The following is a 26,806-nucleotide window of genomic DNA, read 5'->3' on the forward strand; positions in this document are numbered from 1 at the left end:
CACCTCTGTAGTGTTTGCAAACTGCGTTCTCTGGAAGTCTGCTGCCAGCCACCCTATTTCCCTCCCAATCATTTGTCCCAGTAAGGGTTGTCCCACCATCTGCCTCACATTCCAGGCCATATTCAATCTTGGAACTGTCCTCAGAATCCAGGCTTTGTGATGCTCACATGCCGCATTTGATCCTTACTCATCTGGCAGCTCCCACTTGGGCACCATGCCCGACAAAGCCACACCAACACATTGCTCAGCAACCAGTGGCAGGCACACTGTACACACACACACATCCCTCTCTGCCAGAACCAACAGCAAGTCTGATCCCTTTCTATTGTTGCATTGTAAGCTCAGAGTCACATTGTTTTTTTATATTTAAAGCACAATATATTTCACGTACACCTCTGCCAATACAAAGGAGAAGGGGGAGACAAAGGTCAAAAAAAATCTCAAAACCAGCCAAATTCCATAATCAAAAGTTGGAATTCCGTCAAAACCTAAATTTCTCAATCCCGCATCATGCACATCTGCGAGTTTGAGAGGTGTGTACATAGCACATTCAGAGAGATGGTCACACTGCAAATTAGGAGCAAGGAAGCAGAAAGGGACTAGGTGACTGCCAGGCAGTCCAAGAGGTCCAGGCAAGTAGTGCAGGAGCCCCGTGATGCCCCGCTCCCTCATTGGTTTTCCATTTTGGATGCTGGTGAGGGCATTGGCAACTCGAAGGAGTGCAGTCAGAGTTAAGTTTGTAGCATCATGGATAGATCAACTATATAAAAGGGGAGGAAAAGGAAAGGAAGAGTAGTATTAATAGGCAATTAGATAGGAACGCATGTAGTATTCAAAAAAGGTTTAATGATTTCAATGTACCGATTGAGCTAAATGGGTATGATTTAATTGCCATTAATGAGATGTGGTTACAGGGTGATCAAGATTGGGAACTGAATATCCAAGGATATTTAGCATTTGGCGGTAAGGCAAAAGGAAAAGGAGTTGGGGTGGCGCTCAGGGACTAGATCAGCCCATTAGTAAGAGGGGATCTTAGATCAAAGGATAGAATCAGTTTTGTGGAGCTTAGAAACAGCAACGGGCAGCAAACATTGGTGGGACATGTTTATAGGTTGCCAGACTATTGTGGTAATGTTGGTCAGGGTACAAATCAGGAAATTAAGAATAATGTGCAACATGGATAATTCAGTAATAATGGGAGACTTCAATTTATAAGGAGATTGGGCTAGCCAAATCAGTACTAATGCTGTCGAGAATGAATTCCTGGAATGTGTAAAAGGTTGGTTTCTGGAGCAGCATGTTGAGGAGCCAAATAATGGCCAGGTTATTTTGGATTTAGTGTTGTGTAATGAGAAAGGGCTAATTCATAACTTTGTTGTAAAAGAGCCTTTGGGAAATAGTGATCATAATTTTGAAGAGTTTAATCGCAAGTTTGAATGCGATATAGCTCATTCTGAGACTATGGTCTTAACTCGAAATGTAAATTGTGAATGTATGAATGGCAAGTTGGCAAAGGTGGATTGGGAAAATACACAAAGATTTGACAGTAGACATGCCATGGCTAGTATTTAAAGAAATCTCCATAGTCTAATGAACTCACTTGGAAACAAGAATTAATAATGGATCGTAAATATCATCCCTGTTTCCAAGTCATCACTTGGGAGGGTAGCTTTTCTGTTTGCTCCAAGTATCAGAGTAGCTCGGCTGCCTAATAAGACCACATGACATTGGAGCAGAAGTAGGCCATTCGGTCCACCGAGTCTCATCTGCCATTTAATGAGATCATGGTTGATCTGATAAAATCCTCAACTCCACTTTCCCACCTTATCTCCATAACCCTCGATTCCCAAAGTGATTGAAAATCTGTCTATCTCAGCTTTAAGCATATTTCAGTGACCCAGCCTCTACACGCCCTCAGTAAAGAATTCCACTGATTCACTATCCCCAAAGAAGAAATTCTCCCTCATCTCAGTCCTAAATGGGTGACCCCTTACTCTGAGATTATGCCCTCTGACCCTAGACTCTCCCACAAGAGGAAATATCCTCTCAACATCTACCCTGTCAAGACCCCCGAGAATCCCATGTATCTCAACAAGGCTGCCTCTCATTCGTCTAAACTCCAATGAGTACAGGCCCAACCTACTTGACACTCATCATAAGAAAATCCTTCCATACCCGGGGTCAACCTAACGAACCTTCTCTGGACGAAAATGTTCGATTCTAGGTTGTTTTGAGTTATTGCTTTAAACCAGATTGCCTGATGGATGCCATAATGGGCTTCCACATTTAGAGGGTAAATCCAGGTATGATTCCTGCTTCTGCTTGCTTCTCATCAACACCAGTGGAAATGTACAGAATCAGTAGCTGCTGTGATTTACCCACAGTCAAAATAAATGACAAACCACACCGCCCAGGTTCACTGAACTGCCAACATAGCAAGTACCAATGGGCATTTTTCACTATTTAACATGGGGATGGGGTATACACCGTGGAATGAAAATTGTGCAGAAGAGGAAGAAAGTTAGTTTGAGATGTAGGAAATTAGTGATACTAGAAGACAAAGGTGAAGGGGAAAGATTGGAGGAAAGAGGTGCGGGAAAGGAAGGAAGGTTGGGTAGAGGAAAATCGTAGAATTTTTAATCATAGAATTTACGAGCTGGAGTAGGCCATTTGGCCCATCGAGTCTACACCAACCCTTTAAAGAGCACCCTACTTAAGCCCACACCTCCACCCTAACCCCACTTAGCCCTTTTGGATACCAAGGGCAAATTCCACACAGCGATCCAAGCCAGGAATCGAACCCAGGTGGTGCTATGAAGCAACAGTGCTATCGTGCCGCCCAATATATTATGATTGCTGTTACCAAGGAGGTGTCTTCACTTGGTGATCACTCATTGTATAATGGGTCTAGTATAGCCTGCCCTCTGGCTGGTGTCAGAATTTGCTATTCAAAGAATGTCTCTTCTATAGATTAGAATTCCCCGTGATTGTCATTGTACCTTTCTGACAAGTTCTCATCATTTTGTTTCCTTTATACCCTACCCTACCATGTGGTTACTGTTCGGGGGCCTGTACACCACTCCCACAAATTATTTCTTGCCTTTATCGTGCTTCATCTCTACCCAAACTGCTTCTACATTCTGGTTTATTGAATTTAGGTCATGCATTTCTATCATATTAATACCATAATTAATTAACAGCCACCCTTCCACATTTTCCTATTTTGTTGTCCTTTCTAGATGTCCAATCTAAGTCATACTGCAACCATGAATCCAAAATAGGGATCCGTTCATCAGATTTTCTTTTTTGAACATATGATGTGGACATCGCTGGCTAGGTGTGCATTTATTGCCAATTCTAATTGCCCTTGTTCAGGGCATTTAAGGGTCAACCACATTGCTGTGGATCTGGAGTCACATGTGGGCCAGACCTGATGCCACGTCATAATCCTACATCTCCAGATTATTAGTCCAGTGATATTACCATTATGCCGCCATTGTTGTGCAGGCTGCATACATTCAGAAAGAGCCTTTAGTTTTGTGCTTTTATTATTTTTTGCAATCGCCAGCCTTCCCTGCTGATTTGCTCGTAGATTTCTATTCTCTGCCCTTTCCTGCCATAGTCTGTTTATCCTTCCCCATTTTAATACATTTCTCTCTTGAACTGTCCCGACTCTTCACTTTAACACATCCTCCCAAATGTGATCCCTTGCCCCCACTATTTTGAGAGAACACCGGCTGCAGCAAGGTTCAGGTGTAGACTGTCTCAATAGTACAGCCCCCATTTTCCTCAGTGCTGGTGCCAGTGCCCAACACAGTGGAATCAATTCTCCCACACCAGTCTTTGAGCCTGGCATTTATCTCTGTAATTTTATTTACCCTGTGCCAAATTGTATGTGGCTCAAGTAATTATCCAAAAATCATTATCTTTAAGGTTCTGCTTTTGAATTTACTGACTATCTCCTCATACTCTCTAGGCAAAACATCTTTTCTAGTTCTACCCATGTCATTGGTACCTACATGGACGATGACTGGACCTACACCTCCCACTGCAAATTCCTCTCCCGCCCTGAGCATATATACTGAACCTGGCAGGTGGACAGCAGCCGTCTGGATTCTCAGCTGCAGGGAAAACGTCTATCCCCATGACTACACTATCTCTACCACACCATTCTTCATTGCCCTCCCTTACTTGAACAGCTTCCTGTACCATGGTGCCATAGCTAGTCTGCTCATACACCCTGCAGAAATAGCTTTTGTCTACGCAGGTTACAAGCACCTCAAAACTGTTAAGATTTACAATTGCCAAGTCTGAGGCCCCTCCACCACTGTCTATTCACCACTTTTACCTGCATTATTCAGGTACACATCCTCCTGTGCCTCACCGCTAACCAAACACACAACCCTATTCCAAGAGATAAGATCATCTCTAGTATAAGTGTCCAGGCATTTTCTCCCTATTGCACAGTATTGGCAATTCAATCAATTACCCTAATTCAAATTCCTCTAGTTACTTATACTTTCTGCAGACGTATTTGCCCTGGATTGCGGGTGCTCTCACAGTTGCACAACATCTTTCCTGCCATTGTTACTATCAACATCCCTTGGGTTACCATTGACCATAAACTGAACTGGACTAGCTGTCCAAATACTGTGACGACAAGAGGTCAGAGGCTAGGAATTCTGCAGCAAGTAATTTGCCTTCCTGACTCCCCAAAGCCTGACAACCACCTACAAGACACAAGTCAGGAGTGTGATGGAATACTCCCCACTTGCCTGGATGAATGCAGCTCCAATAACACTCAAGACCTTTGACACCATCGAGAACAAAGCAGCCCGCTTGATTGGCACACCTTCCACAATCATTCACTCCCTCCATCACCGACGCACAGAAACAGGCGTGTGCATAATTTACAGGATGCACTGTAGAAACTCACCAAAGTTCCTTAGGCCGCACCTTCCAAACCATAAGCCACTACATCTAGGAGGACAAGGGCAGCAGACGCCTAGAAACCCCACCACTGGGAAGTTCCCCTCCAAATCACTCACTATCCTGACTTGGAAAAATATCACCATTCCTTCACCGTCACTGGGCGAAAATCCTGGAACTCCATCCCTAATAGCACAGTGGGTGTAGTGATTCAAGAGGCAGCTCACTACCACCTTCTCAAGGGCAATTAAGGATGGGCAACAAATGCTGGCCTAGCCAGTGATGCCCATATCCCATAAAAATGAATTAAAATAAAACTTACATTAGTTAATATAATTACATTCCCAATTGACTAAGAATAAATCCTATGCACATTATATTTTACTGTGTTTATTAAATGCTCTTACAACGAAGAGTTATACATTTCCGAATTCCTAATTGACTCAGCAGTTACTCACCAAATAACAATTCTAGGTGGAGCAGGTAAGCAGGAAGGTCAATGAAATGTTGGCCCTTATTTCAAAGGGGTTGGAGTAGGAGAGTCAGTAAGGACAGCACAGTGACACAGTGGTTAGCACTGCAGCCTCACATCGCCAGGGATCCGGTTCGATTCCGACCTCGGGTGACTGTGTGTGGAGTTTGTACATTCTCCCAGTGTGCGAGTTTCCTCCCACAGTCCAAAGATGTGTCGGTTAGGTGGATAGGCCATGATCAATTGCCGCTTACTGTCCCAAGATGTGCACGTTAGGTAGGGTTAGAACATAGAACATAGAACATAGAACACTACAGCGCAGTACGGGCCCTTCGGCCCTCTATGTTGCGCCGACCTGTGAAACCATCTGAAGCCTATCTGACCTACACTATTCCATATTCATCCATATGTCTATCCAGTGACCACTTAAATACCCTTAAAGTTGGCGAGTCTACTACTATTGCAGGCAGGGCGTTCCACACCCCTACTACTCTCTGAGTAAAGAAACTGCCTCTGACATCTGTCCTATATCTACCACCCCTCAATTTAAAGTTATGTCCCCTCGTGTTGGTCATCACCATCCGAGGAAAAAGACTCTCACTGTCCACCCTATCTAACCCTCTGACTATCTTATATGTCTCTATTAAGTCACCTCTCAGCCTTCTCCTCTCTAACGAAAACAACCTCAATTCCCTGAGCCTTTCCTCGTAAGACCTTCCCTCCATACCAGGCAACATCCTAGTAAATCTCCTCTGAACCCTTTCCAAAGCTTCCACATCCTTCCTATAATGTGGTGACCAGAACTGCACGCAGTACTCCAGGTGTGGCCGCACCAGAGTTATGTACAGCTGCAGCATGACCTTGTGGTTCCGAAACTCAATCCCCCTGCTTATAAAGGCTAGCACACCATATGCCTTCTTAACAGCCCTATTAACCTGGGTGGCAACTTTCAGGGATTTATGTACCTGGATGCCGAGATCTCTCTGTTCATCTACACTACCAAGAATCTTGCCATTAGCCCAGTACTCTGCATTCCTGTTACTCCTTCCAAAGTGAACCACCTCACACTTTTCCGCATTAAACTCCATCTGCCACCTCTCAGCCCAGCTCTGCAGCTTATCTATGTCCCTCTGTATCCTATAACATCCTTCAGCACTATCCACAACTCCACCGACCTTCGTGTCATCTGCAAATTTACTAACCCATCCTTCTACACACTCTTCCAGGTCATTTATAAAAATGACAAACAGCAGTGGCCCCAAAACAGATCCTTGCGGTACACCACTAGTAACTGAACTCCAGGATGAACATTTGCCATCAACCACCACCCTCTGTCTTCTTTCAGCTAGCCAATTACTGATCCAAACCGCTAAATCACCTTCAATTCCATACTTCCTTATTTTCTGCAATAGCCTACCGTGGGGAACCTTATCAAACGCCTTACTGAAATCCATATACACCACATCAACAGCTTTACCCTGATCCACCTGTTTGGTCACCTTCTCAAAAAACTCAATAAGGTTTGTGAGACATGACCTACCCTTCACAAAACCGTGTTGAGTATCGCTAATCAACTTGTTCTTTTCAAGATGATTATAAACCCTATCTCTTATAACCTTTTCCAACATTTTACCCACAACCGAAGTAAGGCTCACAGGTCTATAATTACCAGGGTTGTCTCTACTCCCCTTCTTGAACAAGGGGACAACATTTGCTATCCTCCAGTCTTCCGGCACTATTCCTGTCGACAAAGACGACATAAAGATCAAGGACAAAGGCTCAGCAATCTCCTCCCTGGCTTCCCAGAGAATCCTAGGATAAATCCCATCTGGCCCAGGGGACTTATCTATTTTGACATTTTCTAAAATTGCTAACACCTCCTCCTTTTGAACCTCAATTCCATTTAGCCTGGTCGACTGAACCTGAGTGTTCTCCTGGACAACATTGTCTTTCTCCAGTGTAAACACTGACGAAAAATATCCATTTAATGCTTCCCCTATCTCCTCTGATTCCACACACAACTTTCCACTACTATCCTTGATTGGCCCTAATCTTACTCGAGTCATTCTTTTGTTCCTGATATACCTATAGAAAGCCTTAGCGTTTTCCTTGATCCTATCCGCCAACGACTTTTCGTGTCCTCTCCTCGCTCTTCTTAACTCTCCCTTTAGGTCCTTCCTGGCTAACTTGTAACTCTCAAGTGCCCTAACTGAGCCTTCATGTCTCATCCTAACATAAGCCTTCTTCTTCCTCTTGACAAGTGCTTCAACTTCCTTAGTAAACCACGGCTCCCTTGCTCGACAACTTCCTCCCTGCCTGACTGGTACATACTTATCAAGGACACGCAGTAGCTGTTCCTTGAAAAAGCTCCACATTTCGATTGTACCCATCCCCTGCAGTTTCCTTCCCCATCCTATACCTCCTAAATCTTGCCGAATAGCATCATAATTGCCTTTCCCCCAGCTATAATTCTTGCCTTGCGGTATATACCTATCCCTGCCCATTGCTAAAGTAAACATAACCGAGTTGTGATCACTATCACCAAAGTGCTCACCTACATCTAAATCTAACACCTGGCCGGGTTCATTACCCAGTACCAAATCCAATGTGGCCTCGCCCCTTGTTGGCCTGTCTACATACTGTGTCAGAAAACCCTCCTGCACACACTGCACAAAAACTGACCCATCTATAGTACTCGAACTATAGTATTTCCAGTCAATATTTGGAAAGTTAAAGTCCCCCATAACAACTACCCTGTTACTCTCGCTCCTGTCAAGAATCATCTTTGCAATCCTTTCCTCTACATCTCTGGGACTATTCGGAGGTCTATAGACAACTCCCAACAGGGTGACCTCTCCTCTACTGTTCCTAACCTCGGCCCATACTGCCTCAGTAGACGAGTCCTCAAGCGTCCTTTCTACCGCCGTAATACTTTCCTTGATTAACAATGCCACACCCCCCCCTCAAGGTTGCGGGGATAGGTCGGAGGAATGAGCCTGGGTAGGTTTCCCTTTCAGAGGGCTGGTGCAGACTCGATAGGCTGAACAGCCCTTCTGCACTGTAGGGATTCTATGAAATGAAAAAAGAGCAACTCTCCACTCACCAAACTCATATCAGCTCAAAGCTTGCAATCTCTGCTCCATTTGCTAAGTTGCACTGAGACCGCTATATTTAGTCTTTGGAGTGGAGACTGCAGCAACTAAATTGGACGAGTAAACCAATTAACTAAATCAGCTGCTCTCCGCCAGTTTGCTTATCCCTGCCTAAGGCGATAAGAAACTTTCTTTAAGGAAATACCAGTTAAATACTAACTGCAGATCTGATATTGATACTTAAAACTCCCAACACATCAAACCCATATTAGCTCATTCTGCTTTACTTAAAATGTCATACAATGGGTGTTAACCTTGCTATGTATGCATTAGAGGGAATATCACTTGTCATTTCGACAAAACCAATGAAGTCTGTAGTTACTGTGAAAATCCCTCAGTTGCCACTTCCAGCTCCTGTTCGGGTACACAGTGGGAGAATACAGAATTCTCAGCTGGTACGGGAATTGAACCCACGCTGCTGGCCTTATTCTGCATTATAAACCAGCCATCTAGCCCACTGAACTAAACCATCCCTGCTGGGGAGGGGGGGGGGAACTCCCCCATACACTGTCGCAGGCTTTTATCTCCCTGATATTAAAAAAGGACAAGGATCAGGAGCAGTGTGGGTCGTGACGCCCAATATCATTATTGAACGTAGACGCCAAGCTGTTGGCGAAGGTGTTGACATTGTGAATCGAAGACTGCATCCCGGGCTGATGGGCAAACGGGGTTTGTGAAGGGGAGGCAGTTGACGGCTTACGTAATCATGATGCCTTTGGAGGGGCAGGAGGTGGAGATGGTGGTGGCGAAGGACATGGAGAAGGTGTTCGATCTGGTGGAGTGGGAATATCTTCTGTAGGTGTTGGGCGGTTTGGGTTTGGACAGGGGCTGTGGATTGGGTCCGGCTGCTGTAGAAGGCCCCGGTCGCAAGTGTGTGACAAACCGAGTAGGTTTGGTGTATTTTGAGCTGCATCGGGGGACGAGGCAGAGTGCCCACTTCCTCCGTTGCTTTTTGCCTTGGCAATAGAGCCGCTGGCAATGGCTCTTAGGGTGTCGAGGGACTGAGAGGGATTGAGCGGGGGGCGGAGAGCACAGGGCCTCATTGTATGCGGACGGCCTGTTATATATGAGACCCGTTGGGCAGTAATAGGGACATTATGGGGATTTTGGCTGGTGTTCAAGATACAAGTTGAATATGGGGAAGAGTTAAGCTGAGGGGTGGAGGTGGAGAGAATAAAGGCATATTGTATCATAATCCAATTTTTTCATATTTAAAAAATACATTTTTAGTCGCTGTTAATTCTAATTAGCTGCCCTGTGACTCTGTTCCTCCACATTTTAAAGAAAGTAAAAGTTACGGTCTTTTGAGCCAACGTTCCATTTTGGAATTTCCCCATCCAGTCATATCAACTGGGATCTTAACAACTTTTATTTTTGCTTGTAACTTAATGATGGGCACTTTGTACTATATTTATACAACTTTCACAAAGTTACGGTCACTTTTACTGAGCCAGATGATTGGGGAGATCACCCACGAATTCATGCAGAAACGTTTCTCTGGGTGAACTACCTACCACACACATGGAATAAAGAATAAAGTGTACCATGGGTCATGAACAATGACAAAAGTGCCCGAGAGATAACAATACTTATCCCGAATTAGAAACAAGGGAGATATGTGACCGTACTCACAACCACGGTGACAGTCAATGGACAACAAGGAAGTACCAGCAGATTGGAAGCATGCTAAATGGTTCCCAACAACAAAAAACGGTAACAAAACAGGTGAAGGAAACCAAAGACAATTAGCCATACATCCATTCCATGTAAAATAATGGAATTCATTATCAGAAATCACCATGACTCAACTGCATGATAATAACCTAGGTAACAACAACAGTCAGTATGGATTCAGAAGGGTATAGTCCACTCAAGGAAACAAATAAAGGAAATTCAGCAATTAATTTGTACTCAGCAACCTCCCAAGAACAGCTGTGTGACAAGGGCCAGGCAATATGTTTTAGTTATACGGGCTGAGAGACAAGTATTGGCCAGCTAATTAATATGGCTCATGAACGACTATTCCTTAACCTTGAAGTTTTATGGTTTAGATAGGTAGAAATAATTTGCTGAATGGTAGAAAATATCTAGTCCCGTTTGGAAAACTTTATGGATGGTGGTTTGTGGAAGGTGGCAGTATTGTGCAGGAGGCCTTGCAGCTCTGGAGTTGACATCACTACACTTTCTATTTTATTTATTTTTTAAATTTACAGTACCCAATTATTTTTTTCCAATTAAGGGGCAATTTAGCGTGGCCAATCCACCTACCCTGCACATCTTTGGGTTGTGGGGGTGAGACCCACGCAAACAAGGGAAGACTGTGCAAATTCCACACGGACAGTGACCCGGTGCCGGGATCGAACCCGGGTCCTCAGCGCTGTGAGGCAGCAGTGCTAACCACTGCGCCCCATGCAGCCCACATTTTCTAATTTATTGAAAGATGGAACTAAGAAACATAGTGCGATGTGGTCAGATTGGCAAAGGATATTAAAGCATGCTGTGCATCAGAATAGGTGCAGACTACTCAGAAATTACATATTTTTCCACCAGATTCTTAGAGTGAGCAGAAAAATGGCAGATGCAGCTTATGCAGACGACTAAAAAGTACGGCACAGAAGCAAAAACAAGCAACAACTTGTACTCGTACAGTCAATTTAATGTTCCAAAACATTCAAAGGCTCACGATAGATGAATTCTATGCAAAGCTGCAAAACGAGATATTGGCAGTGAGGGAAGGTGATCACAGGTTTTGTCAACGAGTTGCATTTTAAGGCAAGACTTAAAAAAGGAGGGGGAAATCGGAGAGGTTTAGGGAGAGAATTCCTGAACTTCTGGCCAAGTTAACTGAAGGTACAGTTGCCAACAGTGGATTGAGAGGGGGGAGGGACGCACAAGAGGCCACAGTTAATAGAGGCTGAGTTCTAGTAGTACTGTAGAAGTCTGTACACACAGACTGGCGAAACCTTTAAGTCAATTTAAATACAAGAATGAGAATTTCAAATATGAAGCATTGGGCTGACAGGTAAGCAGGGACTGCTGCCTCAACAACTCCAGGGACCCAGGTTGAATTCCAGGCTGGGGCGACTGTCTGTGGGGAATTTGCACTTTCTCTCAGTGTCTGCATGGGTCTCCTCCGGGTGCTCCGGTTTCCTCCACAGATGTGCAGTTTAGGTGGATTGGCCATCCTAAATTGCCCCATATTAGGGTTTACTGGGTTACGGGGATAGGGTAGAGGTGTGTGCTTAAGTAGGGTGCCTTTCCCAAGGGCCGTGCAGACTTGGTCGAGGAGCCTCCTTCTGCACTGTATGATTCTATGACATTTTGGCAAGCCAGCCAAGGAGGTAAGTAGAACAGCTGAGAGTGGAGGTGATGCAGGCTGCAGCAGAGGCAGAGGGTGATGTCACATAGCTACAGGTGGCTTTGCGAAAGAGGTAGTTACAACAACATATATTTATGTAGCCTCTTTAACATGATGAAATGCCCACAAGGTGCTTCACCAGAGTATTACAAAGCATGATACTGAGCTATATAAGGCGATTTGTGTTGTTCAAAGAGGAAGGTTGTAAGGTATGTCTTACAGGAGACAAGAAACAGAAAAGCAGAGAGGTGTTGGGTAGGAAAATACAACTGAAGGCATACATACACAGAAAATAGGAGCAGGCCATTCGGCCCTTCGAGCCTGCTCCACCATTCGTTATGATCATGGTTGATCATCAAATTCAATTCCCTCTTCCTGCCTTTCTCCCAAATCCCTTTAGCCCCAAGAGCTATATCTAATTCTTTCTTGAAATCACGCAATGTTTTGGCCTCAACTACTGTGTTCGCAGAATCATCACTCTCTGGGTGAAGAAATGTCTCCTCACTTCTCAACCTTTTTCTCTTTAAATGCTTATGGAAACATTAAGGCAGTTTTTCATGTTCCCACTAACCTACTTTCATACTCTATTTTCCCCTTCTTAATCAATCCTTGGTCGGCTTTTGCCAAGTTCTAAACTGCTCCCAATCCTCAGGTCTATTGCTTTTTCTAGTCAATTTGCGTGCTTCTTCATGGCATACCACCAAGAGTGGAGAAACAATGATGCAAATTCCCAAGCGGTCAAAATTAGAGACATGCAGACATCTCTGTGAACTGTGGGGTTGGAGGAGATTACAGAGATAGCAAGGGGCAAGGCCATGGATGTATTTGGAAACAAGGATGAGAATTTTAAAATGATGAGCTTTGCTCGACAAGCAGCCAATGTAGGTCAGTGAGCACAATGGTAATAGTGCAAGGGGGCTTGCTGCAGTCAAGACACGGGCCTCAGGTTTATTTGGGGGGGGGGGGGTTGGAATGTGGGAGACCAACCAGTAGGGTGTTAATATAATCAAGTCTCGAGGTAATGAAGGAATTGATGAGGAGGTTTCAGCAGCAGATGAGCTGAAACAGGGACAATGTTGGGCCATGTAATGGAGGTGGAAAAAGGTGGTTTTAGAAATGGCACCAACATCAGTTTGGAAGCATAACTCAGGATTAAATGTGACACAGGGTTACAAACAGACTGGTTTAATCTCAGATTGTTGCCAGAAAGATGGATGGAATCTGTAGTCAGGCAATGGAGATTGTCCCTTTGGATGATGTCACCAAGGGGCAGCATGTAACTGGGAAATAGGAGGGGGCCAAGGATTGATCCTTGCGGGACACCAGAGTGCAGGAGAAGTAAGAGAAGCCACTGCACGTGATCCTCTGCCTATGATTCGATAGATAAAAACGGAATCACTTCACTTGACAGCAGTGTGACCCAGCTGGACAACAATGGAGAGGATTTAGAGGGGAACGGTGCGGTCAACCAAGTCACAAGACTGCAGACGGATTGAGAAGAATGTGGAGGGAACGTTTATCTTTGTCACAGTCACATAGGATGCCATTTGTGACTTTGATAAGAGCTGGTTTGGTATTGCAGCAGGGATAGAAATCATATTGGAGGGATTCAACCATAGAATTGTGTGAAAGATGGAAACGTATTGGGAAGGCAACATGTTCAAAGACTCTGGAGAGAGGAAAGAGAGTTGGAGGTGAAACGGTCGCTTGCAAGGACAAAGGGTTCAAGGGTTGTTGAGGCGAGGAGTGATGACAACCGATCTAATGAAAAGACGGATAACCAGCAGTAAGTGTGCGCAACAGGAGTTAAGACAATGGTTTCAGGTTTCTTCATTTTTAACTTGCAGAAAGTTCAGTTGATTTAGCACTGAATATCAGGCAAGCGTATTTTGATAAGATGGGATCAAGGCGATCAGGTGAAATGGCTGAGAGGCAGAGCGGAGTGTTCCACAAAAGTGATGACCATATATCTTCAGATCCCGTTGCTACAGGAAAGCACAGGGATGAGAATGAAGAGGGATGCAAGATAGATGCTTTGGGGGCGGCACCCATTAGAAGGAACCCATTACCTGCTCTTACATACAGTCTCAGCTTATGCAGTTTATGAATGAAAACTGATATATTTGTTAAAACGTTTTACTGTCTATGTATGTACTGAATGCAAGACTTTTATTAAGGATACATTCCAGATTAGCTACAGAAGTGCACATTCTCACAGTAATGTCATTGTAAAGAACAGATACAGTTGAATTCCACTGTATCAGAGGTCAAATGGGTTTGGTTAGCAACCACCATTTTGTAGAGACAGAAAACATCTGGTTCAATTTGAAATTGTTGCATTTTGAACACATGATGCACTGTATTCTGAATTTCAGATTCTTTTCTTTATAAATTTAGAGTACCCAATTATTTTTTCCAATTAAGGGGCAATTCAGCATGGCCAATCCACCTACCCTGCGCATCTTTGGGTTGTGGGGGCGAAACCCACGCAGACACGGGAGAACAGGCAAACTCCACACGGACGGTGACCCAAGGCTGGGATTTGAACCCAGGTCCTCAGCACCATAGGCAGCAATGCTAACCACTGTGTCACCGTGCTGCCCTGAATTTCAGATTCTGACCCATATCTGAAACGGTACTTAGTTGCAAAGACCAGATTTTACTCCACAAAGATTCTACCAATCAGTTTGTAAACCGGATGGCATTCAGCGTTCAACTAACTTAAACCTTGTTCGCATCAAGGTCGATGGGGAAAGGTGAAGGAACCTACCAACGTTTGAAAACATTAGTCAGGTCAAGCAACATCTCAACTAGGAAATCTACTAGGCCTGCATGCTTCAGTGCCACAACATATGGTTTTCACTCATCGACTGAGGCATCAGGGAATGAGAACGTTTATCCAAACCAGATCATGCAGAATAAATTGTGCCATTCCTGAGGTTAGTGGTTACTTTGATAATCATTCAAGTTGCACTTACAACAAACATCTACTGTATGATATTCAAACCTCTTTAGAAGTACAACAAAAACTCCTTACCGTTCTTGCTGACATCCAATTCCCTGAGATTGATGAGATTTGCAATGGATGCTGGCAACACAGTTAGATCATTATCCGGCATGCTCAGCTTGTGTAGAGACTGGCAATTGAACAGTTGCTGTGTGGCAGAAGGCAAAACAAAAAGTTAAATTAAAGCAGGATGCTATACAAGGAAAATCAATATGTAAGCATTACAATAGCGAAGCTTATGTAATATGTAACCAACCAGTATTCTTTCACCTATGGCTAAAACATCAAAGGAAATAATAAGTCCACCCTTACATTTGAGCACCTACAATACTTTGTCACCCCCATTTTTATTTCTATCATTTATTTTCATTTCTTCCATCAACCTGTTTTTTCCTCGCCATTGCCCCCCCCCCCCCCACCCTACTTATGCCATCTGTTCCACGTTGCCCTTTGACACACTGCTCACCGTTGTTCTGTCATTCGCACATTCTAATCCTTTTATGTGCCACTTTCAGCACCCTTCTTAGCCTTAATCATCTCATTTACATTCCTTTTGTCTTTCTGTCCACATCGTTGTCAATCTCCACCTTTTGCTGGCCCTCTACCCAGCTGCTGGGAAACAATGTTATCCTTTTTTAGATTGTCTCAATATACCCTTTTTCAGATTGTCTCAATATACTGGGTTTTCCACGCGTCGCTGCGGGATCCTTCCAGTACATAGGAGTGTGGCTGACCAAATCAATTGTTTTAGGCTTAAAATTACAAAACAAATTGAACAGTAAATGAATCAAGTTAATAGCAACATTAATATAACATTTTTTTTTTTACAGGAGTTAAGCTTCACCAGTTGTGTCAAAGTAACAATGCAAACTGTGCAATTATTAATTTTAATTCTGAACAGTCATCTTTAGCTTTTTTTCATAACTACAGGAACTGTGTGTCTTCTATAGAACACACACGACAGGCTTTTTAGCCCACAGTCAATGTCATTATTTATGCTCCACAAACGCCCAGCTTTTCTCACTGAACAAAGTTAGCATAATCTCCTATCCCTTCATGTTCAGCCGATTTCCCCTTGTGGTAACAACTGGCACTTTCCAACCACAATTTGGACAAAGTTTTTTGCTCCTCACTTTCCTACAAGATTCATTAGTGATTACTTTATATTTATTCCCCCATGGTTTTGGTCTCTGTGGGAAGGGTGTGAACTCACTGGAGAGATTGCAGAAGAGGTTTACAAGGATGGTTCCAGAGATGAAGAATGTCAATCGTGAGGATAGAGTGGAGAGGTTGGAACTGTTTTCCTTGGGGAGAAGATGGCATAGCGGAGATTTGATAGAGATGCTCAAAATCATTAGGGGGCTGGACAGAGTAGATAGGGAGAAACGTTTCCTGTTTGTAAAGGGATCATGAACGAGAGGGCGCAGATTTAAAATGACTTACAAAAGCAGCAAACTGTAATGTGAGGAAAACATTTTCACGCAGCGAGTGATTTGGGTCTGGAATGCACTGCCTGGAAGTGTAGTGGAGATAGATTCAGTTAAGCCATTCAAGAGAGCGTTGATGGCGATATCATTAAAATCAATGTACAGGGGTACAGGGAAAAGGCTGGGGAATGGCACAAAGCCACAATGCTCATTTGGAGAGCTGATAGAGACACAATTTGCCAAATGGCCTCCTTCTATTTAAGATAGAACATACAAACAGTGCAGGAGGCCATTCGGCCCATCGAGTCTGCACCGAACCACTTAAGCCCTCATTGCCACCATATCCCCTGAACCCAATAACCCCTCATAACCTTTTTGGACACTAAGGGCAATTTAGCATGGCCAATCCACCTAACCTGCACATCTTTGGACTGTGGGAGGAAACCGGAGCACCCGGAGGAAACCCACGCAGACACGGGGAGAACTTGCAGACTCCACACAGACAGTGACCCAGCAGGGAATCGAACCTGGGACCCTGGCGCTGTGAAACCATAGTGCTAACCACTATGCTGCCGTGCTGCCCTACCCCTACCATGCGTTCTGCGCTGCAACTAAATTAACAGATAATGACTTTGTCAAATGGCAGAAAACTGCCATTCAAGTGAGCTTTGCTTTTCACGATTATTTGTAGATTTATACACCCCATTATACAAATCAGATTTGCACAGGCGGAAAGTTAAGCAATTAAGGAGCATAAACAATAAAGAATAACACCCGGAGAAAGCAAAGTGCAGGAACACTAAACATATATTGCATTTCAGGAGGTCAATCTTTCAGACAAGGGGTTTGATTCTGTTAATCACGTATAGTAACTAAAGCTTTCCGGAAGATAAAATATCTCACCTTTGGAAGCTCTTCAATCTGGTTAGCATCTAAATAAAGTTCCTCCAAGGTCTTATCGGAAATGAAAATGTCTTTGGGCACCTGTTCCAAACTGCAGTGAGAATAGTCCAACACAGTGACAGCTTCTTCTTCCCCCCTTAGACAGCGACATGGCACCAGCCTTCCAAACAAATTACGCTTTGTCGTCATGATTTAGCACTGCAAACAAAAGGGAGATTCATTAAGGCCTTGTAGCTGCAGAAGAAATATTTGTGTATGCTCTATTTCACACCAAAAATATTGAAGAAGTAAATAAAGCTCCAACATCAATAGCAGCATGAATTTTCCTGTAAAAGTAGAAGTCACTTGAATGGCTTCTTTGTCAGTTGCATGTTCAGTATCAATTGACCTTTAGAAATAATTATATTCCAGGCGGCACGGTGGTGCAGTGGTTAGCACTGCTGCATCACAGCACCGAGGACCTGGGTTCGATCCTGACCCTGGGTCCCTATCCATGTGGAGTTTGCACATTCTGCCCGTGTCTGCGTGGGTCTCACCCCCACAGTCCAAAGGTTTGCAGGGTAGGTGGATTGGCCTCGCTAAATTGCCCTCGCTAAATTGCCCCTTAATTGGAAAAAAAAATGAATGCTCCCGAAATGCTTTTAAAAATAATTATATTAGCAACAAATTCCAAGAAAGGTCATCTTTAAATTAATTTAATGAACTTTGTCGTACTGTTCAACAACAGTAGCAAAAGACAACAACCTATTACAAGAAAGATAATTTGGATCAGGCACGTCACCCAAGGACACAGTTCACTGCAAAAATATGTACACAGCCAGTACTAGAATAACAACATTTTATTTTATCCAGTGTTCTTCAAACAGAGGGTGGGTAAATGAAAACTACTTCACAGTCCACTGACATTGTGCACTACAAATATGCATTCTTGGAGCATCTATGTAAATCCTGTTGAAAGCAACCCTAATGTTCAGTCCAACAAAGTTTGGGCAAACTATGTTATACTGAAGGACAGTTGCATCAAATGATTTGGCACATAGGTCTGGGAATGAGATCAAGATCATCCTACTGGGAAGAGTTGCATTCACGATTCAGCAAAAGATTGATTTGCGCAATCAAAGAGGATCTTTGCTGAAGAGATCATTTTGATAAGTCATGTCACTATAAACATCCGGACAAATATGCACGTCTTTAAAAAATTAAGTAAAAACAAAATGCGATCCGGAACTGGAAGAGAGAAAAGGGAAAGAGAAAAATAAAGGGCATTCCGTAAGAATATGATTTTACCATACGCTTTTCAATATCTAGAATGGATTTCAGGTGAGGTTTCAGTGCTAAACTGAGCAGTTCACCTGAATCAACCATCAGTGATTCCTCCCAGCTGCTGGGACCTGGACGGACAGTTTCTACAGGAAGGTGGCACTGGGTATCGGTTGTCTCACTGACATTTTGGCTGGATACCCATTTTGAGACCACGTCACAAGAGTTTGTACTGATGCTCAGTGCCAGCAATTGAAACCTCTTTTTTTCCCCTTTTCTCTTCAGCCAGGTGGTTCTTCAACTTCCAGCTTCATTTGGCCCAGAAGTTTCACCTTTGTTCACCCAGCGCATGGGGGCAAAAATATTGGGTGGTTTGGTTGGTTAAACAAAAAATGATCGCAGATCCAGGATGAGGCTAAGTCATGGGAAGAGTTGGTCCATGTCATGGGAAGAGTTGGTCCAACTCCAGCACGCCCTTCCAAAGTTTCATGCGGTCTTGGGAATCTGAGAGACAGGATACCACGATGTACACCAGAGTCTCTGAAGCATTGCATGACCAGTGGGCAGTGTCAGCTGTACCATCCTTTCCCAAAGATAACCAGCTCTTGTTTTAACACTTCCGAATGAATTTTTTGACTTGACAACTTGTATTAGCGATGCACTTGACTTAAGAAAAGCAGATATTACGTTTTTAAATCCTGGTGGCATTATGTAATATAAGCACCCAGGTGAAAAGGGCTACCGTAGAAACATGCTTCCTTCGTTCACCCAATCTCTCTCACGTTACCTCTTTTCATTATATTGCAAATTGATTACATGTTACATTTTAAAAGATCATTTTAAAATGTTGAAAGATTTTGGAGCAGCAGTAATTAAAATTTTGCTTCAGATCATATGACATGTTGAGCAACACTAAAACTTGTAATTTTTCTCATGCCGCAAAAGAAGGTGTGGGCAAATCTGGTAACCAGAGCTTACTGACGTAGATCAAGGAAGAAATTAGGTTTCCATTTCCTGTAGAATGTACTGCCACACCAGTCGTCAATAATCAGCTGATGAAGTCAAAACTGTGAAACCCCTGGCCCCGAAATAAGGTCAGCCCCCTTTTTCCATTTGTAAAAAAATATATTTTCATAACAAGGCGAGAAGTTTATTTTTATCACTCAATCTGAGCAGTCTTTTGTCAAACAAAAACAAAAAATGCTGGACAATCTCAGCAAGTCTGACAGTATCTGTAGAGAAGGGAGCCAACATTCGGAATCTGAATGACTTTGTGTCAGCAAGGCTCAAAACATTCGCTCCCTTCTCTCTCCACAGATGCTGTCAGGCCTGATGGGATTGTCCAGCATTTGCTGTTTTTGTTTCAGGTTCCATCATCCACAGTAATCTGTTTTTATCTTACTCTTTTGTCACAGTGCAGTTCATGTACCCACTTTAAAATAATGAAATTTGCACAACTTAAAGTATCACCAGCAATTGGCACCTCAAGACTACAGAATGGTGGAATGAAGGGTCATTTTCTACAAACTGGGACACATCAAGCTCCAAATCCTACCACTGTTACTAATAATAATAATCTTTGTTGTGGCAAGTAGGCTTGCATTAACACTGCAATTAAGTTACGGTGAAAAGCCCGGCGTCGCCACATTCCGGCGGCGCCTGTTCGAGTGCACAGAGGGAGAATTCAGAATGCCCAATTCACCTAGCAAGCATGTCTTTCGGGACTTGTGGTAGGAAACCGGAGCACCCGGAGGAAACCCACGCAGACACATGGAGAATGTGCAGACTCCACACAGACAGTGACCCAAGCCGGGAATCGAACCTGGGGTCCTGGCGCTGTGAAGTCATCGTGCTAACCACTATGTTACCGTGCTGCCCTATGGAGAGGAAAAACAAGGAAGACCATGCAAGCTGCTCTTTCAAACCTCCTACTGAAAATTTCAGAACAAAGATCGTTAACATCGGCAACAAAACAGCCAGAAAAGGGAAAATTCCTGTTTTAACGAAAACACACGCACACACAAGTTAAGAGTTGCATAACCGACACAGCTATTCTTGAAAGCAGTGACAGAGGCTCATGAATACAAATCCACTATTCCACACATATCCTGGAATGAGGTATCAAACAGTGGACAGAAGAAAGGCATTTCAGTGAACCCACCATCATATGCATACCCCTGCTAATGCTTGCATTGAAGAGGGACAGGAAAGTTTTCAAGAATTAAATGGTTGCTTGATTTTAATTCCTAGCTGAAATATCACTTTCAATAGATTACATCACCCCATGGAAACTCTGCCACGTGCATATTATTCAGCTATCCTGATCTATTAAGGGACAATTCTCTTTGCGCCAATGTTCTGAATGTGAGATTTTCGAAGATGATTACCCTTCAAGGCAAAATGGAGGATTGAAGAGGGTCATGCGGTCTGCTTCAAATCCAGCCTGAGAAGAAGCGTGGTTACCATGGGAACGGGATCACTGGGTGGAGGATTCCTGCGAGAAAGGTGCAAAATATCCTCAACTAAAAACAAATGAAGAGCTGCTGGGCTAACAACAGCTTTCAGCATTTGGGCAGAAGGAGAGAGACCTTACAAAGACAGAGGTTATAGGTGGCATGGTCAGCAAGGTGGAGACAGTGGCGAGCTACCAGGCAGAACACGAGTGGGACGTACCAACGCAGGAACCACAAGGCAACAAATCCTCCATCCACACACCGACCAGAGTGAATAACCTTATTGGACACAACAGACTGCATACTCTCTCTGTCTCCCAGGCTCGAAAAGAAGCAGCCACTCCAGGAAGCGTGGAAAACGTGCAGGCCTGTAGGTGAGAGTGAAACACGCGGCCCCAAAGCCCCTCTGCCTAGCTTACTCCTAGCTAATGTCCAATGTCTAGAAAACAAGCCAGACGAACTTAAAGCCGGACTCACTTTTCAAAGAGAACTAATGGACTGCTGTGTGCTCTGTTTCACGCAAACACAGCGCCGGCCCTAGGGTTGCTGGCGCCCCGGGTAAGCTGAACTTCGGCGCCCTTGGGGGGGGGGGGGGGGGGGGGGGGGTCGGGTTCGGGGAGGAGGGGAGGGTTCGGGGGCGGTTGGGGGGGGGGGGGGGGGGGGGTCGGGGAGGGGAGGGGGGGGGCGGAGTGACCTGGTATATGATCGGGACTCACCGATTGGCGGGCCGGTCTCTCTGTCGGCAGGTCGCTGACGCCGGTCATGCACTCGTTGATGGCGCCCCCTAGCACATGGCGCCCCGGGCGACTGCCCGAGTTGCCGGTACCTTGAGCCGGCCCTGCGCAAACATGGCTCACTCCTGCTTCACCGGACTGTGCCCTGCAACCAGAGGGCTTCTCAATCCACCGAATGGACCGTACGGCGGCCTCAGGCAAGACAAGGGGAGGTGGGGTCTGCCTCCTAATCAACACCTCCTGGTGCCTAGATGGAGCAACACTGGCGAGTATCTGCTCCCCGGACCTAGAAGACCTGACGCTAAAATGCCGCCCGTGCGGGAATTCAGCTCCGTTACCCTGACAGCAGTTTACATCCCATCCCATGCGAACGTGAAAGTCGCACTGAACGGAATATTCACCACCACAAATAGCCTTGAAACAAAACATCCCAAGGCCTTGTTCATTGTAGCTGGGAACTTCAATCAGGCCAAGCTCAAGAGCATACTACCAAGTTACCACCAACACGTCACCTGTTCCACCAGAGGCCCAAACATCCTGGACCACCGCTACACAAATATGAAACATGCTTACCGCTCTATCGCCCGCCCACACTTTGGCAAATCTGACCACAAGGCTGTGCTCCTGCTCCCGGCTTATAAGCAAAAACTGAAGCGGGAGAATCCATCAAAGAAAGTCGTGCATTGCTGGTCTGAGGAATCGGCTGATCTCCTACGGGACTGCTTAGAGTCAGTGGACTGGTCAGCATTCAAAAACTCTGCGACAAGCCTGAACGATTACGCCACTACAATAACTGACTTCATTAGTAAGTGTGTAGAAGACTGTGTGCCAAAGAAGTAATTCCGCGCATTTCCCTAGAGGAAACCGTGGATGAACAGGGACATCCACTGCTTGAAGTCGTCTAGGTCTGAGGCGTTCAAGTCAGGCGACCCTGACCTCTACAAGAAAGCCAGATATGATCTAAAGAAATCCACCAAAGATGCCAAAAGACAGTACTGGACCAAGCTCGAGTCCCAGGCTAGCCACATGGATCCCCAACGTCTATGGCAAGGTCCGCAAGACATAACGGGCTACAAGATGAAGGCATGTAAAATCGTAGGCTCCAACGCACCCCTCCCTGATGAGCTCAAAGCATTCTATGCCCGCTTTGAGCAAGAGGTCAGCGAGAGCGAGCCCTCCACCCCAGAAGCCGCGGATGAACTTGTATCCGAAATCACCACTGCAGACATCAGAGCAGCCTTCTCAAACGTCAACCCACAGAAAGCCACTGGACCGGATGGGGTACCCGGACGAGCACTCGGGTCTTGCGCGGATCAGCTGGTGGGGGTATTCTCAGACATCTTCAACCTCTCTTTACAACAATCCGAGGTCCCTACCTACTTCAAGAAGACGACCATCATCCCTGTACCAAAACAAGTCAAGCAACGTGCCTTAATGACTATCGTCCAGTGGCTCTGACATCCATCATCACGAAAAGTGCTTTGAAAGGTTAGTCATGGCACGAATCAACTCCAGCCTCCCAGATTGCCTTGATCCACTACAGTTCGCCTACCGCTGCAACAGGTCCACAGCAGACGCCATCTCCATGGCCCTGCACTCTACCATGGAACACCTAGATAACAAAGTCACCTATGTCAGACTCCTATTTATCGACTACGGCTCAGCCTTCAACACTATCATTCCTACGAAACTCATCTCCAAACTCCATGCCTTGGCCTCTGCTCCTCCCTCTGCAACTGGATCCTGAACTTTCTAACCCACAGGCCACAATCAGTAAAAATAGGCAACAACACCATCTCCACAATCATCCTCAACACCGGTGTCCCACAAGGCTGCGTCCTCAGCCCCCTACTATACTCCTTATACACCTATGACTGTGTGGCTAAATTCCCCTCCAATTCGATTTTCAAATTTGCTGATGACACCACCTTAGTGGGTCACATTTCAAACAATGGCGAGACGGAGTACAGGAATGAGATAGAGAATCTGGTGAACTGGTACGACGACAATAATATCTCCCGCAATGTCAACAAAACAAAGGAGATTGTCATCGACTTCAGGAAACGTAGTGGAGAACATGCCCCTGTCTACATCAATGGGAACGAAGTAGAAAGGTTCGAGAGCTTCAAGTTTTTAGTTGTACCGATCACCAACAGCCTGTCCTGGTCCCCCCCATGCCGACACTATAGTTAAGAAAGCCCACCAACGACTACTTTCTCAGAAGACTAAGGAAATTTGGCATGTCAGCTACGACCCTCACCAACTTCTACAGATGCACCATGGAAAGCATTCTTTCTGGTTGTGTCACAGCTTGGTATGGAGCCTGCTCTGCCCAAGGCCGCAGTAAACTACAAAAGGTCGTGAATGTAGCCCAGTCGATCAAGCAAACCAGCCTCCCATCCATTGACTCTATCTATAATTCCCGCTGCCTCTGAAAGGCAGCCAGCATAATTAAGGACCCCATGCACCCCGGACATACTCTCTTCCACCTTCTTCCGTCAGGAAAAAGATACCAAAGTTTGAGGTCACGTACCAACCGACTCAAGAACAGCTTCTTCCCTACTGCCATTAGACTTTTGAATGGACCTACCTCTTATTAAGTTGATCTTTTCTCTACACCTTGCTATAACTGTAACATTATATTCTGCAGTATCTCGTTCCTTCCCCATGTACGGTAGGCATTGTTTGTACAGCATGCAAGAAACAATACTTTTCACTGTATACTAATACATGTGACAATAATAAATCAAATCAAATCAAATCATAGGGAGGATGGTCTTTGGCTGACAACTCAACAAAACGGGGAGATGAGAACCTATTGGAAGATGGGATGGGTGTGAATGGTTTCAGATAAAGACCTGTGATGTATATTTATGCAGCTGGGGTTATTGGTCACCATTAAAGTGTTAATAAAAGGTTATTTTTTTTGTTGGACAACTAATACTAAACTACAAGTATTGTTTGGTCAATTTTGTTTTTAGTTTTTATTCTACAGTAAATATCTTAGAACTTTATATCTTGTCATGCAATTCCTTTAAATTGATCACTGGGAATTCAAACATCGGTTTCTGCAGAGATCGTAACGCCTCAATGTAATTTGCTTAAAGTAAAGCATAGGTTTATTTGTTTGTTAACTTTTGCTTTGCAATAGTTTTCCACAACCACTTAACCAAGAGCGAAGTACAGCTCACACTCTCAAAACTCAATCAAACCTCTGTGGAGTAACAATTAGATAAATTGCAGTTGACTATGCCACAAACAATATTCCAAGCAATTCACACACCATGAAGGTACCCTGCACGTCATCAGCAAGCCAGTACATCCAGTCCCTTTCAATCTGATAGAAAATAACAACTTACAGTGAAGACCACTGAAAATTACTTCTCATTTAAGCAAATGAAGAAAATGATGTTTCCGAGATTAAATATAATTAATTATAAAAACTAAAACATAAGCGTAGCATTGATTTTTGGATCTGGATTATAGATTAAGTGTACAACAAGCTCTTGATGTACATAATTATTCTCCACAATTATCTCAGATTTGAAAGTATTCCAATCTAGAGTGTTAAAAGTCAGGAGTAAATGACTAGATCGCAGTAACTTTAGCTGTTGACAAATTGTAACATTGTGCTATGCTCCAAAAATAATTTTGTTATTCTAAATATTCTACTTCTTTAACCCCTGCATTAATCTTTTCTCATTTGCAGAAAAAAAACATTTGAATTTAATATCTTTCAAATAAAAATCAGAAAACTTCTTTTATCCCCAAGTTTCAAAGGCAACTTTAGAAACGAAGATGCTCGAAGACATATAAGCGTATAAGCTCGAAGATGCGATCAGAATTTTAAAATGCTTATAATAGAGTATGCAACAAAGGTAATTCATTTACATGCGACATGACATTTCTTGGTAATCCCGCCACATCCCACTATCCCATCCTCAAAGCGCTGACCTCTTATTCAGCCACGTCATTGCACACTGTTGAGGTTTTAGGCAAACTGGCCATTATTTATGTACTGCCTTCACAATGAATGCTACCGGAATATCTAATCAGAGCGTTTTGCCCATCCTGTCTCCACAATTATCTATAGAAATAGTAGGGACCCTTGTTAATTTCCTCCTGCAACACAAAAATCATTTGCAGAACTCACAACAATGCCACATCTAAGGTTCATTAACAACCAACTGAAGTATCTCCAATATTCAAATGTATGATTTGTTGTTACACATGCAACAGCTCCTTACCAGATAAACCAGCTACGCTAACATGGAAGCTGTGCATTTCCAGCATTAATTTGCCAAATAAAATCAAAGGCTACCACAAACTTTGCCTTGCAGGCTGTAAATACCCACACAGGAATCACGTCGCTATTCACGTTGCCTGAAGGGTCCTACTTCTGTGGTGTAATGACGCTTATCATTCTACTTCTATTACTAAATTCCATTCCATCAGCTCAGCAGTCGTGATGAGGTGCAGTTACTTCACTCTGAACTAGTCTGACTGCTTCAATCATCTGGATCCCTTTCTGTGACAAGTCATTCTTTTTTCTGGCCTTCCTTGGCTTCTTGTTCCACATTCCTCTCTGTGCAGTGCCATGAAATTGTTTACATTGAAACACAGTCAAACCATCCCAGTCATCTTTCTTTGATCTTCTGTATAACTGCGTTGTTTCTTGTCCAAGGCATGTTCTTATTACATTTTCAAGTAATTAGGGTATTTAAGCCCCTAAAGCCAAAATGATTAATGGAGTCAACTGCACAGAAACGTAACTTTTTGTAAGAGCTATACAAAGAGAAGATTGTGATGACATTTTTCTTTTTGTAAATACAAATTAATTCATCCAGCCTTAGATTTTCAGTCGACAGCTTCCCAGCCATGATGATATGCACACAATATGTTTTGATGTCAATAGACTTCCTGCAATTTGACTTAGTGCCAAGGAAAGCACTGACCAGGACGAATAAAGTGAAATTAGTTTTCTACCCTTTCAGTTTCTGGTCTTTGCCTCTCTGACACCTTACTATGACTTGCAAATTCCTGTGTGCGGACACAATTGGGACAAACTCTCATTCTTCCCGCCTATGGCGCAGTGCTTTGACGTTGAGTGT

The 26,806-nt window shown here is 44.0% G+C and overlaps 1 protein-coding gene across 2 annotated transcripts in view; it reads right to left on the reverse strand.

The window, feature by feature from the left end:
* Positions 1-26,806, reverse strand: part of erbin (erbb2 interacting protein) — a 328,567-nt gene that overhangs the window by 192,831 nt on the left and 108,930 nt on the right. For both annotated transcript variants that reach the window (XM_038805630.1, XM_038805631.1), the window contains exons 2-3: positions 17,249-17,446; positions 14,949-15,066 (exon numbers count right to left, since the gene is read on the reverse strand). In XM_038805630.1, coding sequence (XP_038661558.1) covers positions 14,949-15,066; positions 17,249-17,437 — 307 coding nt within the window. In that variant the 5' untranslated portion in view covers positions 17,438-17,446. The remainder of the gene's footprint in view (positions 1-14,948; positions 15,067-17,248; positions 17,447-26,806) is intronic.

This window comes from Scyliorhinus canicula, chromosome 8 (assembly GCF_902713615.1).
Source record: "Scyliorhinus canicula chromosome 8, sScyCan1.1, whole genome shotgun sequence".
Classification (NCBI taxonomy): Eukaryota; Metazoa; Chordata; class Chondrichthyes; order Carcharhiniformes; family Scyliorhinidae; genus Scyliorhinus; species Scyliorhinus canicula.